A 17,746-nucleotide genomic window follows, 5' to 3' on the forward strand; every position below is an offset into this window, starting at 1 on the left:
CCCCACCACTAGCACAACAAAGAAGTACTCAAACTAAAGTGTATGCGTGAAGGGATGTGCAGATGGATGGATGGATGGGTGAGTAGATTAATAGATAGGTGGGTAGGTAGATAGATATACATAGATAGATATAGATATAGATATAGATATAGTTATAGATATAGATATATAGTGACCTCTGTGTTTTTTTTAAACTGTTAATTAGTGGAAGGAAGAAATTGTGTGATTCTTATGTATAGACAAAAATCTGGGTAAAGTTTTAAAACATAAAGAGAAAGGTGCTGATATACTTTCAGAACAAATATTTAAAAATGAAGAGAAATGGAACAATTTAAACATTTTATGTCTGGTTTTTAAATGGGCTTAAACATTCCTGTGGCGTGCAAAATCTGGCCTGCCCTACTTGCTAAGCAATTCTGATTCTTTTCCAAGTACCCGCATCTCTCTCTACTACTTCTAATGTCACTAGGTTAAGAGGATACAGATGTTTACCTGCAGCAATTATCTGAAGGTTGTCCACAAAGAATTCCCATAAAAACCAAAAAGAGAAACAGGAAAAGCAGAGTGTTAAATTATTCTTAGACTGTTTTTCTCACTTGGGCGTGTCCTGATTATTTTTAGGCTCTCATTGCAGATTATGATACTTACTTTCCTGGTTCTCATGCTACTTATTTTAATAGTGTTTGAAAAATATGCTAAGTAGGAAACTACCAAAATACTACATCATGCTCTTCATAAGTGATATGATCTTTCTGACAAATCAGAATTATAACCTCTAATCTCAAAAGAAGTTTATCTAAAGATCAAGGAAAATTTTTGATTATGACTGTATTTTTCAGCATTATAAAGAAAACAAAAAAAAAAAAAAAAAAAAGGAGAGCAAAATATGTGGGTGGAAACGGCAGTTCCCTGAGGCGGCAGCTCAGTTAAACCCTTCACTTTGCAACCATTCTGAACCAGTTTCCCTGCTAAGAAGGGTTGTTTGTTTGTTTTGTTCTTTAATAAAGGGATTTTTGAGCAATTTTATAAAAAGCCTGCAAATCAACTACCTTTCAAAGGTCCCTCATAGCACATTACTAGGACATTTATTTAGTATCCAATCAGTTCATGGTAATTAACTTGAAATTAATTAGTCACTGGATGCCTCTTTTGTATAGAAATTAGGAGGGAAAAGGAACAATAGCAGCACCATACCAGGCGTTCATCAGAGAAAGTGTCCCAGGCTCTTGTGGCCTGCTGCGGTGTATTTGTCACCATATGCCCAAGCAAACTAACTTCATGCTTATTTGAAAGAATAAAACAAAATACAGAGAAAAAAAGTGAAAGTTACCCTCCCCGACTTTCTTTCTCCCCTCTCCCAAGAAAGTTATTATCAATAGTTTCTGTCCTATTTTGAGAAACTTTTTGAGTAATAGGAAAGTGACTGCATTCCAGCCTATAAAATATGTGAATAGTAATGCATTGTTATCATTAATGGCTTATGATGTGCCAGATACTGTCCTATTTGCTTTCCACACAGTGTAGTACTTATTTCTTATAACTGTGTAAATTATCCTTGCCCTTATATTACACAGGAGAAACTTGATGCAAAGAGAATTTCATTTGCCCAGTAGGTGCTGGAACTGGACTGTGTCCTTGGCTCAAAGTCCATAACATTTCCACATAACATATTTTAAGACTAAATTGAATTCAGAATTTAAGGAAGAAAGCCTGGATAATAAACAAATGCTTTATTTCCATAAAGCATTGATTTGTGGGTAGAAAGGAGATGTCAGTGGGGGAATAGCATAGGAAGTCTCAAAAATAACAAAAAAGCATCGACTATAATTTTAAAAAATTTCTCTAGTAAAGCATAAAACATTCATTCCATACATGCAAACCATGTAGGCCCAGATAAATACTCAGTCCACAGGTTTTGAGGGCCTGTCATGTACTTTGAGGCCCTGGAGATTTGAGATATGCTTGAAGACAGGGTAGGATTTACACAGATGGAAAGGGAAAGAGAGGACAGGGATCCAGGCAACAGGAATGGTGCGACCAAGGACACAGAGTGTTAAGGCCCATGGCCTTACCGTAGTCAGGGAACTGTCAGGAGAAAGCCTTTGTTTGAGTGGAGCTTTGAGCAGAGATAGAATTAAAGAGGTTTTAAGTGCCCCAATAAGATATTGGAAGACAGATAAGTAATTATTTTCAGTTAATACTGTGGAAGAGTTTAAAACTGTTCAGCCATGTTCATTGAAATAAAATTTCTTTTATTAATATCAGACAACTGGTCAAGTATAAGTATATTAAGGAAAGCTTAAAATAATGAAAAATACTCTTTGCTTAATGTCACCAATGTATTTTACATGTGTCACTTTCTCCCCTCCTCAGGGAGACGCTGGAGAGAATGGCCCCAAAGGTGACACAGGCGAAAAGGTACAGTTTTGTAAGCTATGAAAGGGTACATATTTGAGCAATAAGTATTTTTTTCTTTTTCTTTCTTTTTCATTTCATTTCTTGAACAATAAGTATTTCAAGTTTATGAAAATGAGTGAGAATTGCTTAACATGAAAAGGCCAGAGATCATTCTCCAAGATTAGAAAACATTTAAATATTTGATTTATAAAACATGGTTATTCCACAAGCTCCTATCCATAAATAAAAATATTTTGAAAGTAAAATGATATATCAAAATTCTAGAAAATGTGTAGCTAAGTTTTTAGTAGTGTGGCTTTCAAGGAATGAAAACACTTATTGAAGTTTACATGGGACACTCCCTTCATATGCAGGGATATGAAAATAGAGGTCCTAAAGTGAATCAGTTTGTACCAGTTTTAGGAGAGAACATGTCAAAGGGTTGGAATGAGATTTGAAAGTTTGATTATAGCCATAAGAATAATATAATGGACTTTGGAAACTTGGGGAAAGGGTCGGAGGGGGTGAGGATAAAAGACTGCACATTGAGTACAGTGTGCACTGCTTGAGTGATGGGTGCACCAAAATCTCAGAAATCACCACTAGAGCATTTAGCCATGTAACCAAACACCACCTGTTCTCCAAAATACTATTGAAATAATAATTTTAAAAAGAACAGGAAGAGAAAAGTTTGATTATAAGTTAATGTCACTTGATTACACACTCTAATATAGTCTTGAAAATTTACCTAAATTCAAATTCCACTGAATCTGGATATTTTGTCAGGCTTTGTATTCTATCCTGGGGCAGAGGGTCTTTTAAACCATTACTAGCTTTTATACTGCAGTAGTCTTGTGTCTCATCTTCTGCCTCCTCTCTTCTTACTTTTCCTCAGTCTATCATAGCTTTTGCTTGGATTCATACTTGATAAATACCTCTGACAGAGGAAGGATGTTTTACTTCACTTGTGCTATGTGTTAAGGATTAAGTAGATCTTTTAAGAAATTTAAAATAGAATAAAGTCAGTTGGGTTTTAATTTAAATCAAGCTGAGTAATTGAGTGATGAAGAATTATTTAGTCTTACGCTTGAGACTAAGACCATTCCACTTTGAAAATGATTAAAGTACAGATGGATAATGGTTGGTCATAAAAGAACATAGCCACAAAATAAAAAGAAATCTATCTTTCTTCTTCCCATAAATATTAATATAAATATGGCACGTGTGATAGGAATGAATGGATGTCACCAAGTAGCAGTTGTATTTATATTCAAGGAGTCTAGAAATTAGAGTGAACTCTCAGTTTCTTATAGATCTGTGTTTGTCAACCTCAGCACTATTGACATTTGGGGCCAGATAATTCTCTGTTATGGGACTGTCAGATGTTTAGCATCATTTTCGGCCTCTACCCACGAGACGCCTATAGCACCTCCGAGTTGTAACAAACATGTCTTCAGACATTGTCAAATGTTACCTGGGGGGACAAAGCCACCCACAGTTGAGTTTCACTGCTGTAGTCCCATTTTATTTATCTGCCAAATTTAAGTGTCATTCTGCAATCAACTATGGCATGAATCTGTTTAATACAAATGAGGCCAATGATATACCCTGATTACTCTCAAAGTCCAAATTTGAAACCCTAAGAATATAAACCTGGGTGTTATATCTAACTTGCTTGCTTTTGCTTAAAAGCAGAAGTCAGTAAAATGCCAGAACATAAATATTTTAGATTGTGTGGGCCATGTGGTCTCTGTCACAGCTACGCAACTCTGTTGTTATGGCGTGAAAGCAACCACAGACAATACATAAACAAGTGAGTAGGCTGTGTTCCAATAAAACTTTATTTCTGGACACTGAAATTTTAATTTCATGTAATTTTCATGTGTCATGAAATATTATTGTTATTTTGATTTTTAAAAACCATTTTTGGCTCTTGGGTCTTGCAGGTGGCCAACTGAATTTGGCCATAGTTAACCAACTATTTGCCCTCTGTGTAGAATATTTCCTTTCTTTCCACTTAAAAGAAAGGAAATATTCTACACAGAGGGCAATTTTTTTCAAGTGAAAAAAAATTTATACTATGTCTGAACTATGCCTATGTGGCTTTGTGTAGAGAATTTTATGATTAAAATATGTCTTTTTAAAGCTTCATTTTTGGAATGTAGGCCAATAATTGTTTCTTTAATCACCTTGTAAAGTTAAATATTTTGAAATTTAATTTTACAATGGTAAAACAGCTTTTTTCTTTGAAAAGAGCAAGGTCATCTCAAAGGAATACTGTTCTTATTTTATATATTAATGCAAATCATTTACCATACGACTCACACATAATAAACTCTCAATAAATATTAGCTTTTCTTCCCACATGGAAACTGAAATCAACTAGATTGTTTTTCTTTTTTTATCAAAAAATTTTATTAGTCAGCTGAAATTAAGTATAAGAAATGCTTCAGTTAAAACGGAAATCATTTCTATAAACCTTTAATGTGTCTAAACAGGGGATTGTAAATAGGAATCTGTAATGTGTATAATATGTAATCTGACCTGTAGCATTTATCCCAAAAATGCTGTAATTGGAATATAATTTTTGATGTGTTTTTTAAACATTTCCTGCTTCTGTCATATAATTTGTTTCCAGCATGTTGGAAACACTCTTCTCATGGCTTTTGTGTTCAGTATGTGAAACTCATTCATCATTTACCGCATTTGAGATGTAAAATGTTTTTTAAAAATGCTTCTTTTACTGCCATTGATGTAGTAAATTACGTCATTGATTGACTTTATAGGATTTTTTTTCCTTTTGATTCACCTCAGCGCCTTTGGATGGTAAAGTAATCTAAACCTTTCCAGACTGGTCATCTGGAAATACTGTGGAACTATAAAAACCACTAGGCTGGGTTTTCTCTGGCCAGCAGCTTCAGCACATTCTGGCCAACCACCATGGTACACCCCAGGTTTAAGAGCGTAAACCTGCCGAAGACAGAACTCAGTCATGTGTAGAGTTACTAACGAAGGGTATGCTCCACTCTTTGGAGTGTTAATCCCACCAACAAATGTAGAAATTGATTTCTTATCTGTTTTCACCTGTGTGAAATGGGGTATTCGTGTGGCATACTAAATGGTTTGGCCACATCACTCTACTCTTCACAATTCTGCCTGTTGATTCAAAAACTCTGCTTTCACTTTCTTAGCATGATCTGTTTTTGTTTTTGTTTTTTTCTCCCCTCTTCCCCATTTCCATTCCTGTGTATATTCACACTATCTTCATCTTCATACTTTACATCTACATAGCAAAGACGAATGCATGAAACATGAAGTATGAAAATGCATCTCTGACTTGCATCCTCTGAACCTTTTCAGAAGGCACATTGTATTTGGAGCCAACCAAACTGTCTTCTTTTCATAAAATCACACATGACAGGCTATCCCAGTGGGCACTCCCACCCCAATCAGTGCTGAGCCTTCTCTAATTAGCACATGTCATTCCCGTAATTTAGAATACTGTTGCTGTCTGTCCTCCTTCCCCTGACTCTTCATCGCCACTTTTCTACTTTCTAATCTTACTCATTCCGCAGTCCACTGTAAACTTAATTTATAAGTCATTTCCTTAGAAGAGCCTTCAGTCGCCTCTAGACTGGGTAGGTCACCTGTTATATGCTTCCACCACACTCTTTATAATTCCTTTGATAGTCATGCATTCGCTTGTCATGTCTTCTGTGCATGCATAGTGACCCAGAATTTTCCAAACATGACAATCTCTACCTACACCAGATTTCAAGAAAAAAAAAAAAAAAGGAAAGAAAGAAAAATTATCTTTCATGCCTTCCATCAATAATAAATTATTGATGGAAATTTATGATCTTTCATGCTTTCCATCAATAATATTTTTGCACTATATATATTGGAAAATAATCATTTTAATGCAGGACAAGGACTGTGATTGTAATTGCATTGTTCATTGTTATCTCCCAGCTCTCAGCATCTATTAATAGATATGTCTGGCCCATAATTAGTGGTCAATAAATATTTGTTGAATGAATTAATGAATGATAAAAATAAGTCCCTACACTCACTTTATATATCCACATGTGCCTTATTAACACATACATATAATTATCTACTGAGTGTTGTTTTGAAAATAATCACAAACAAAAGTGGAAACTTTGCATGAATGAAAAATAGTAAAGTCAAATTCATTTATCTCAAGTATCTTCTCATAGTATTTCCTCATCTATAACTTAACTTGCCCTGTAGAAGTTTTTATTTCCAAGCCAAATGACTGCTAAAGTTGAGTATACTTAAGACACAGCTGGGGATTTTTCCCCCTACTTTAATCCAGTATTCATTTTCACTTTTGGGGGAAGGAGGATTATAAACACACACTGTTTTATTTCCACTACTTGTAGCATTATCCTTTAAAATGTTTAACTTATGATTGTCTTCCAGAAGTCATGTTACCACTGAAAAGTTATAAAAATTCCTTGAGATTTCACAGTTCTAAGTCTTTAAAAAAGAAAAATAAAATCACTCTTAGTTGTCCATCAAATGAAATGTCTCAGATTTCCACAAATATGTTGGCCTTTCAAGAAACTGTCTTTTTCTTTCCATTCACTTTTTATGAGAACGAAATCTAGTCTTTACTCACATTAGAGATTATCTGAATGCTTTCCATTAAGATATTGAATTAAACTACAATTAATAGAAGCAACTTCCTTGTATTTACAAGTTTACTACAACCTTTATGCCCTGTTGTTGAAATGAAATAAGCCAACAATTCTTTTCTATTTAAAAAAGGAGAAAGAAAAAATAACATGACAGTAGAACTTAGGAAGCCCCAAATTCATTTAACCTCTAGCTGCTTTTATATCCTTGTTTATTAAGTGGAAATAGTAATGTCTGCCCCTTTATTTCATGAGAATTTAATGAGGTTTAAATGAGATAAAGTAGGAACTTTGCAAAGTCAAAATCGTTTTTATGAATTCAAAGATGTTATTGTATAAAATATTGTAAACCTGATTCATTGGTACTGATGACTTTCAGACTTAATTTAGTAGAAATAGAAATAAGTGTTCTTACTGGCCACATTTATGCTGCTTCCCATTTGGAACTCAATGAGATATTAATGATTGGCAAGATAAATCAGTCATTCCACAGTTAAGACAGTATTAGGGTCCTCTTTATGTTTAATTACATTTTAATTTTCAACAGGAGAAATAGCAATTATAGATGTAAAGAAACTCATGTAACTGTTTCTTTAACAAGCTAATTTGCTATTTCTTTCTTTTTTTCTAAGCTTCTTTTTCCTTTCCTAAAGAATTTTACATTTTGATCCTTGACAATTGGCCTGTTTAAAAACTCTTTGAGATTTGATCATTCATTCACCATACGTGTATTGAGCATGTACTATGGGCCAGGGAACTGAATAAAAATAGATCCAGAATCTGCTCACATGAAGCTGACTGTATAATGAAGAGACATGCAATGAATAGGCAGGAAACATAAATAGGCAATTACAAAGCGAACTGCGGTGGACATGAACAGAGCATGATGCTACAGGGTTAAGATGTGTGCATGAGGGGCACGTGTCTGATATGTCTAGGCTGGTTGGTGAAGGGCTTTTTGAGGCAAAGCTGCTTAGGCAAGAAGTGAAGGGAGAAAGTGCCAGCCCTGGGCAGAGGAGAGAGAAATTGAGGGAGCGGGGCAAGTGGCCCGTGTACAGAGGCCTGAGTCCTTATGTCTGTCTCTAAAAGAGATTGATGAGCAGCTTCTGGAATCTAGAACAAGGAAATGGGCCCCCGGAGCTCCTTGAGCATTTGTACAGATGAGACAGCTGAGGAAATCCCAATATGTGCCTCCCTCCTGTGGCTGTTTTTATTTTCTTGACAGTCTCAAATGGCCTTTCTTTTTCCTTCTAGCATATTCATGAGACAGACAGGGCTAGAAGGAACTTGAAATTCTAGGCCCTTTGCTGGCCTCATTTCAGAAATAAGCAACATTCCCAGCTACCCACCTTTTTCTTTTCTCCATTAGTTCCTATCTGCTTATTTATAACACATTTCCTTTAGAGAAGTAGTCACCCTCTATGAAATCTGGCTGGAATACAGTGCTTTTAAAATAACAGATTCTGACTTAAGACTTTCTCTCAGAGCTCACATGTGTCCCCCTCACCCACAAGTCATCCATCATCCTGTAACTTCCTGGTGACTGAGTTACAATGAAATAAGTGTAAAGCTGGAAAAAACGTGCCTGTTGTAACTGTGACGGTGCTTCACGAGGAAAACAAACTGATCTTTTGCGTGGCTTTTTCTAACTCGACATCATTAACATCTGACTTCATCTGTTGAACCTTGACTCACTGAATAGCAAAAGGGTCAGGGAACTCCCAGTAAATGATAGCTAATGGCATTAATACATTCCAGGAATAGAGAAAGTCAAAAGTTCCATATCCCTAAATTATAATTTATTGCTTCACAATGTATTTTTAGCACTGTATCGAAAGAAGAAATTCATATTTATGTTTATTTCAGGGAATGTAGTCCTTATGTATCTGTAATCAAAGTAAACCCATGTTTTTAGGAAATGCATTGTTTATCCTGTAAATTGTTGACATCTTAACAGCTGAGATATTGGTACGAAGTCTTATGGAGCATAGTTAGGTCCATTAGTCATGAGGTCCCTTTGAGTACCCGTGTTGGTAATGGCTCTCTGGGTGCTTGTGATGTTTCCTCTTCCCATAACTTGTGGCATAATCTTTCCTGGGTTTCATTTTAGGGTGACCCTGGATCATCTGCTGCAGGAATTAAGGTAACTATAACCTTGCAAGTATTTGTATTCCAGGAGTTACAGTACTGATTTTTATAGGCCTCTACTTTCTCTCCCTTTTTTAGCAACTTTGATGATTATAACTTTGTTTCTATTCTCCTGCAATAACTGGGCTTCCAAAAACAACAGGGAGTATCTGTGGGAAACTTGATGAAGGTTTAAATAAGAAGTCTTGCACTCTCTTCCCTTTCTGATTGGTTTTTATGGAAATGTGGATTTATATGTGATCTATAGGTATATATATATATATATATATATATATATATATATATATATATATATTTTTTTTTTTTGAGACGGAGTTTCACTCATGTTACCCAGGCTGGAGTGCAATGGCGCGATCTCGGCTCACCACAACCTCCGCCTCCTGGGTTCAGGCAATTCTCCTGCCTCAGCCTCCTGAGTAGCTGGGATTACAGGCACGCACCACCATGCCCAGCTAATTTTTTGTATTTTTAGTAGAGATGGGGTTTCACCATGTTGACCAGGATGGTCTCGATCTCTTGACCTCATGATCCACCCGCCTCGGCCTCCCAAAATGCTGGGATTACAGGCATGAGCCACCGCGCCCGGCCGATCTATAGGTATATTTACAGCAAAAACAGCAAAAAAATCCCTATGTCTTGTGAGATGTAGAGTCACAGGATAAAGGAAATAAAAGACATGTGGTGAAGAAGGGGGCTAGCCCATCCCTGTGATGGTGGCCAGAGGCCTCAGGGTTTTAGAAAATTCTTATAAGACTTCCCTTTTCATCTTTGATTTTCTTTGATCAGGGAGAACCTGGAGAATCTGGTCGTCCAGGGCAAAAGGTAATATCTCTATCTCTAGTGTGATCTTACTGTCTCATATTCACCATTTTATATCTACCATCCACTGTGTAATATGAAAACAATTATTGCAAAATGATGTGGTTTTCATGTTTTGCATTACAGAGTGTTATTGGTTATTTTGCATTTTAAAAAGTCTTGATGACCATAGCACAATGTACAAACAAACTTTATACATGTAAAAGGATGCTTTGTGAAATAAAGTCTACACACACTTAGCTGTTTGAAACTAACAAAGATCAGGTGATTGGAATGCCATCAATTTATCTTTGCATGCTTCATGGTAATATGCATGTTTCTATCTTTTTAAAATAATTTTTAATAGAAAAACTCTTTCTATAACTGGCTGTGTTGCTTTGATATTTCTGTCAGTAAACTGTCTCAATAGTGATGGACAATTCTTTATGAACTATATTCCTTTTCCTATCATTGCAAATGCTTCCATGCTAATAATTTTGTATGTGATTTACATCTACTTGTGCTATGGTATTGTTAAGCACACGAAATTTGTTAATGAACTAAATTTTAATTAGAGACACTAGCCATACCATTTTCTGGATACAATAGTTTTTGCTTTTTTCATTTGTATGTCACTTTAGCAATAACTTAGAGGACATGCAGTGACCATGTTTCGATTCATACTCTCATTTGAGTCTGAAACAGGAAACACATGCTAGCAGTTTATTGTCTGAGCATTTGGATATCAATGCCCATACAATCAGATTTTAGACCACAGATGTAGCTGGCCAGTAAATGTGAATTCCACATTGGGTTAAACCTCTTAAGATCATGACTCTGCCTTTGTCTAGCAGTAGCTGATGTTGTAGATAAACGTATGAACAGAAAAATAAATTTACTCCATTGGCGGGAAAGGGAAAAGAGAATAAATCCCTTCTTGTATTTTGGAGCCTTAAGACATAGTAAAATAACGTTTCCACCTTCGTGAAGTCATTGAGAGGATAATTGCTTTGTTTTAAACACTTAGGATAGACATAATTTTTGAGAAGGTCTTTCACGTTCTTTTAACATTTCTTTAATTTAAAAACAGATTTTTCTCTTAAAACTGAGTCTGAGCAATGACTCATTAGGCCCAGTTTGAGGTAAAGTTGAGACTCTTTCAAAGAGCCTAGGAGAACTCTGCAAATTTTACTATTTATTGTCTAAGATTTCCTATCAATTCTTTATATCACTAATTCCAGATTTCTTAAATAAAGATCTGTGGTCTGCTTTGGTTTGAAAAAGCAACTGATCTTCTCAGACAATCTAATTTTAGTTCCCTTAGTCTTTCAAATTTAAAGGCTAAGTTTTTACTGCTCTGCAAATCCGTGATTTGCTAAAAAGTCTGCAAGACTGTTGTGTCTCTAAAAAATAAACCAAAACAAATCTGCTATAATCTTGTATAATTTTCACTGTTTTCAGAGTGGAATATTCAAATAGATTTTCAATTACTTAATAAAACATTGCCTTATCATAATGATTACTTAGAAATCCAGGTTAGATTCATTCTGGAAGTTTATAGATTTACACATGGGAACAGTGGATTTCCTTTGCATTGCATTAAAAACTAGTTTAAAACTATATTGAGAGAAGGGGTAGAATCCTTAAAAGCTTACAGTCTTCCTGAATGAATATGTGCCCTAAAATGAGCATCATCTTTTTCATTAATATTTAGGCCAGATTCTACCCTTCGATACAATCTCATATTCCTAACATAATTATGACTTCCTTTGTCTAATATTGGGAATAGGCTATACTAAGCCCAACACTGATTTAAAAGTAAAGTATGCCCATGCTTGCTGCTGACAGAGATTAGAGAAATAAACTGAACTGAGTACAGAATCACTTCAAGAGATCTTCCATAGCATTTTCCTCTCCATTGCAGAACTATTCTGGGGGTTCATTGGCACTTAGGGTCCTGTGTCAGACACTCCCAGAAAAGTATAGAATATTGTGACACAGCAAAAAGCTCATCAATTAACTTCCCACCGTGTGGTCTTTTACAGCATAAGGGTTTGATATCTGGAGTTATATTCATAATGTAGGAATAACTCCATTGAATTTTCTTTCTTTTATAGCCTCTGGAGTTTAGTATGTGATTGATGTGTGAGTTGGAGTGTATATATGTGCTTGTAGAGTGAGTGTGTAGATTTATAAAATAGGTATTGTGTTTCATCACCTAATTCTTTCTTTCATAACTTACCCACATCTTTTCAAAATAAACATTTTAATTTTAAAGGAGTAAAATTACTTGATCCCCTATCAGAATGGCCCTTCAGAGTTGAACTCTCTAAAACTATAGGGCACCTAGCAGGGACATGAGGTGAAGGCAGAGTCCTGATTTTGAGGGTCTGCTATAATGGGGAGTGAAAGGTGAAAGGAAAGAAAAAAAAAAAAGCAGAAGTGTAAACCTGAAGGTTAAACTTTACACAGGTAAGTCACACTTTTGATTTATTATGATATCCCCTTTGAATGGGATAATGAACCAAATCCTAATTCTGACCGAGATCTGATCTCAGATTTTGGGCTGTGCATCCCCACATTGAGTTTTTGAGAAAAGCTCCTGAGCCAAGGAATAGGCAAGAATGGAGAAGTTACTGAAAAACTATCGCCTAGTTCAGCAGTGTCCAATCTTTTGTCTTACCTGGGCCACTTTGGAAGAAGGAGACTTGTCTATGGCCAAACATAAAATACATTAGCACTAGCAATAGCTGATGAGCTAAAAACAAAAAAACAAAAAAACAAAAAAAACTCATAATGTTTTAAGGAAGTTTACGAATTTGTGTTGGGCCACATTCAAAGCCATCCTGGGCTGCATGTGGCCCATGGGCTTTGGGTTGGACACACTTATCCTAGTTAGAAGATAACCTTTTGTGGTATAAAGACAGAGAATTTATATGGGAAAAAATGTCTTCCTAAAAATGTTAAGCGATGTTCCACAAAGGGCAACATTACATGTATTATAATCTTTCTTCATGTCAACTAATAAACATACATTTAGAAAGGTCAATTATGAAATATAAAAACTATAAGAAATAGGAATTTCTAAAGTATCTGTTCACTAAAAAATATGTTTATTATCTAACACATATACATAGTACACATATGATGTAGGGAAAAGTTAAATGCTCAATATCTCTAAGTAGTCAATCTACATTATAAAATATTCCGTAATGTCTTACACATCTTTTTCTTGATTAGAAAACTGGATGTGTGTTTATGTATCTGTGCATGTTTAAATAAATATCTTTTTTTAAAGTAGTCATCCAATCCTTTCATTTGGTGGGAGGGAAAGATGTGATGAGAACACCTGTTGGACAATAATGTAACAACCTATGTATTTCCACAAATGTTTCAGATAGGATGTCTGCAAAAATGAGTGTGGGGGGACTTTTCTGAAGCAATACAAAGCATAGATTTGCCATCAGTATGTTTGTTTTTATTAGGCGTATATTCTATTGAGATTTACTGTTTTCAAGGGCCATAACATAAAAGATAATTTTAAGCAAAAAATGTATACAAGTTCTTTTTACTGGATCCTCTTAAACTCACTGATTGAAAAGTAAAAGAGAAAGTAAAAGAAGATCAAATATGTAAGGTTTTATCTGTGTGAAGTTTAATCTACTTAGACATTCTTTGAACAGATTAACAAACATATTCTTGATAATCAGCCTTTCTCCTCTAGCTTAATCTCATTTTAGTCTTATTGCTCACAGTGCAAACTTTCATTTATATAGTTGTAGACAGAATCGTTTTTCTTTTACATTCCTGAAATATCTTTGACCTAAACCATCAAGAAATCCGTTGTCCTTTTTTGGTCTAATAACGCAGCTTAACAAGCAGTATCAGACATCACTTTGTGATAATACCAGAACAAACTATGGTGCTTCATAATTTGAAAGTAATAATACTAAAGATGAAACTTCTGGTTGGACTTGGTGGATATTCCTTGAAATGAGGATTGTTAAGGCATTTAGATGAAAGGAAATGCTTTCTTTTGTCACTTCACTGTTCGTTTAATGCTTCTGCATCTTTTAATACAATTGTCGTTCCACTAACTGGCCATCATGAAATAGTATCACCCTTTTGCCTTCAAATGTTATTTCCACAAAAAATAGTCAGTTCTGTCCAACAGAAAAGACTTTTATTTTCTCCTGAGATTCCTTTATACTTCTTTAGTAGAATTCGGGAGATTTTCTAAGCAATGGAACCTCTTGTTATCATACTTTGGGCTTAAAATAATGTAGACAACTCTGTGAAAATGAGAAGGTTAAGCTTGACTCCGATATGCTCACCCAAAATGTACTACTTAATCTCAAACCTGTATTCAGCAACAGCTGCATGGTACCATTAGCCCTAAGCTGCTAAGCAGGGTTGCTCAGACTCAACAATTGTCAGAATACAAACTGGAGTTAGGTTTAATCTTAAGTATTCATTTATCTTTTCATAATTCAGGAATGAAAAGGAAAGCTTACTATGCTTTTTAAGTGAGAAAGACTTTTAATGAATATTGTTTTGATGTGACCATCTGTTCATACAGCCAACTCTTGATTATCTAAGGTGAGAGAATACTGGGATAGGATGCATTGTTGAAATGCACACATTATCCTCATTTGGGCAAATAGATTCAGCCTCCCCAACAAATCATTTAATAAAGAAATAATAAAATCTGGGAGTTTCTCCTTTTTTTACTCCTTTTTCTCGCCACCTGACAGAGATACCAATGTGCAGTGAACTGAAAGGAGGAGAGAAAGTCTTGAAAAGTCTGTGAAGTGGTCAACCCATTTCTAAATCAAGAGTTGACTGAATTGTAGAATCTCACCAAACTTTCTGAAAGTAGACAGTTTTTATATTTATCTTTGTAGAAAGTATTGAGCTAGGAACAAATTTGCCATGTTTTTCTCCAGATACTGTGACTGAGTGAATATTATTCTATAATGCTGTATGATTTTCCTGTGTAGGGTGAACCAGGGCTTCCTGGGCTTCCTGGACTTCCGGGGATAAAGGTAAATACTGCACGGACAGTCTTGGCTTCATAGAACTGTAATTATGAGATTCGCCCAAATTAGAGCAAAATAGGGAAAACAATGGAAACTAAAAATACAATGCTGTTCTCTAGGTACTCTCCAGCCATCTCAACTAACTAAATTTTTAAATTAAAAATTAAGCACAGATACCTCTAAAGTTTGTGATGGCTATATGGATTGTTTATTTCTCCATTTAACTTATTGCCCCTTAAATAAAGGTAAATGTCACTTCATTTGAAGTCATAGAAATTCTTTAAAGTCTAAAATGTCTCTTTACCTTCACCTTTTAATTTTATTCTTAAGACCCTATCAGATTTTGACCAGAATTAGAGTCTTAACAACCCCATAAATCTAACATTTTGGCAGCTGTTTTGTCATTCACTCATTAAAATAATACCTCTAAAACATTCATCTTCTACTTCCTCTCAATCATTATCCCTTCAAAGTACAAATCATATTACTAAAATATTTTGACCCAACACATACACATAAAAGTCTCCATAAACTTTCTAAGTATCTTTTGAAATAATTGCTTAAAGCTTAGTTTGGAAACATTTGTTTTAAATTGGTGTAAATCACTTAAAAATATTAAAAGCATTTAAAAAAAATCGTTTAAAAATTTTCACATGGCAACCGAAAAGGCTTAAAGTTCTACTTCCTTAGCTATAGTTGCTCCTTTAAAATCAGCTTCTTATTTTAAAAAGCTTTTTTATATTCTAGAACTACTTAATAGGGGTTAACATAATGCAAATACATTTTCCTTTTGTTGTTCTCATCTTCCAAAGTTTTGAATCAATCTCTGTTGTACATTAGTCCATTCTAAAGTCAGCATTCCTAGGCCAGGCACAGTGGCTCATGCCTGTAATCCCAGCACTTTGGGAGGCCAAGGTGGGCAGATCACTTGAGGTCAGGAGTTCGAAACCAGCCTGGCTAACATGGTGAAACCCTGTCTTTTTATTTTATTTTATTTTTTTATAGTTATACTGCGTTCAGAGAAACCCTGTCTTTACAAAAAATACAAAAATATTAACCAGTTGTGATCTCAGCCACTCAGGAGGCTGAGACAGGAGGATCTCTTGAACGCAGGAGGCAGAGGTTGCAGTGAGCTGAGATCACGCCACTGCTCTCCAGCCTGGGCAACACAGCAAGATTCTGTCTCAAAAAAAAGAAAAATAAACTTAGCATTCCTACTTCTAGTGTGAGAGTTGTGTATACTGTTTTATGAAGGTTCTGCTTCAAGTGTGAGTTATGTGAAATAATATGATTTTAGGATAGATGTGAAATTATTGAGTTCTCAGAGGTCATGTGATATCATATATAATATTTTATGAATATTTTGGTATAATTAATAGCCATGAAAGCTATGTCTTTTTGATTGGCATTCAGCAATTTTAGTTCTGGCTTTTTGCTTGATGTTTCTAGATTAGTATCACAAAAGCTCAGATATGTCCTTTTAATAGATTTTTAGTCTTTGACTTCTTTAGTAAAGTGCACTCTGTGACAACAGTTTACTAAAGAGTTAAAGTCACTTCCTTATCATTTGACATGTAGCAAAAATAACTTCACAAATTAATAGGTGGTTTCATATTATAGAGTTAAATTATGGCATTCCTTAGTTAACAGCCACGCTTAAAAAAAAAGATGGCATTTTACAAATAATGGGAAGATAACAATTTTAAAACAAATAAGAAAGTGGTATTTAGTGTTAATTAAAAAGAACCTTGTAGCATTATAAATAAAGGAGAAGGCATTTAAAAGGAGAGGTTTTAGGAAGGGCTGAAGCAGTTTCTGCAGCAAGTGCTTGTAGGTTATCAGGGTACCAGCTCCTGTCACAGGAACCTGTGTGCTTTGAAATCCAGCTGTCTCTTTTCCTGAGCTTGAAGCACTTTCTTAGAGAGAATGAGTACCTGAGAATGGGGATTGATTATTTCCCTCTAAAGCAAAAAAAAAAAAAAAAAAGCAATTTTGATACAATGTTGATACTGATTATACAAAAGCAATTTTGATTACACTATACTATATTATCATCATCTTACTTTAGTCTTATATCCTCCACCACAAAAAATATCCCACTGGACCCTCAGAATTTGCCTAGTCATCTGTGGACTAGTCAGAATGTTTTGAGCTTTTTCTAGTTGGGAGGGATGTTAAATGATTTGCCACCTCTAGCAAATGCCTTTATTCCTAGGGTCATAGGAAATGGCCCAGGTGTAGCTTGTCGAGGTCAGGTAGCTTTGATATTTTCTTTTATTTTTCTCTCCTTGACTGCTGACTATAGCAGAAAGAAGCTATTAATTGGCAAAAAATCTTTTCATCAATCACTAGAGATACTTTTCTACATAATTATCAAGTACCGTTGGGTAACTATCTGGTATTTTATATAAATCTTAGGTTCTGTTTTTGGTTTATTAAACTTTGTCATCTTACTCTAATCAGGATGTGGGAGAGATATGCTTTCCTTTTAATGTAGTCAGTGCTCACTATCAATTAGTAATTTTGAAAAGGAAACAATTTAAAGATACATCAGCTGGGTGTGGTGGCTCACGCCTGTAATCCCAGCACTTTGGGAGGCCAAGGTGGGTGGCTCACCTGAGGTCAGTAGTTTGAGACCAGCCTGGCCAACATGGTAAAACCTCATTTCTACTTAAAAGAATACAAAGATTAGCCAAGCATGGG

At 35.1% G+C, this 17,746-nt stretch overlaps 1 protein-coding gene across 14 annotated transcripts in view; it reads left to right on the plus strand.

Annotated features, from left to right (window-relative positions):
• COL25A1 (collagen type XXV alpha 1 chain) overlaps window positions 1-17,746 on the plus strand; it is a 527,190-nt gene that overhangs the window by 423,898 nt on the left and 85,546 nt on the right. For 13 of the 14 annotated variants that reach the window (XM_032254797.1, XM_032254795.1, XM_032254796.1 and 10 more), the window contains exons 14-17: window positions 2,374-2,418; window positions 9,169-9,201; window positions 9,993-10,028; window positions 15,005-15,049. In XM_032254797.1, the coding sequence (XP_032110688.1) occupies window positions 2,374-2,418; window positions 9,169-9,201; window positions 9,993-10,028; window positions 15,005-15,049 (159 nt within the window). The remainder of the gene's footprint in view (window positions 1-2,373; window positions 2,419-9,168; window positions 9,202-9,992; window positions 10,029-15,004; window positions 15,050-17,746) is intronic. The other variant, XM_032254801.1, reaches the window with a different exon arrangement.

The sequence above is a fragment of the Sapajus apella genome, unplaced genomic scaffold (assembly GCF_009761245.1).
Source record: "Sapajus apella isolate SASKATOON/1434 unplaced genomic scaffold, GSC_monkey_1.0 scaffold87, whole genome shotgun sequence".
In the NCBI taxonomy this organism is placed as follows: domain Eukaryota; kingdom Metazoa; phylum Chordata; class Mammalia; order Primates; family Cebidae; genus Sapajus; species Sapajus apella.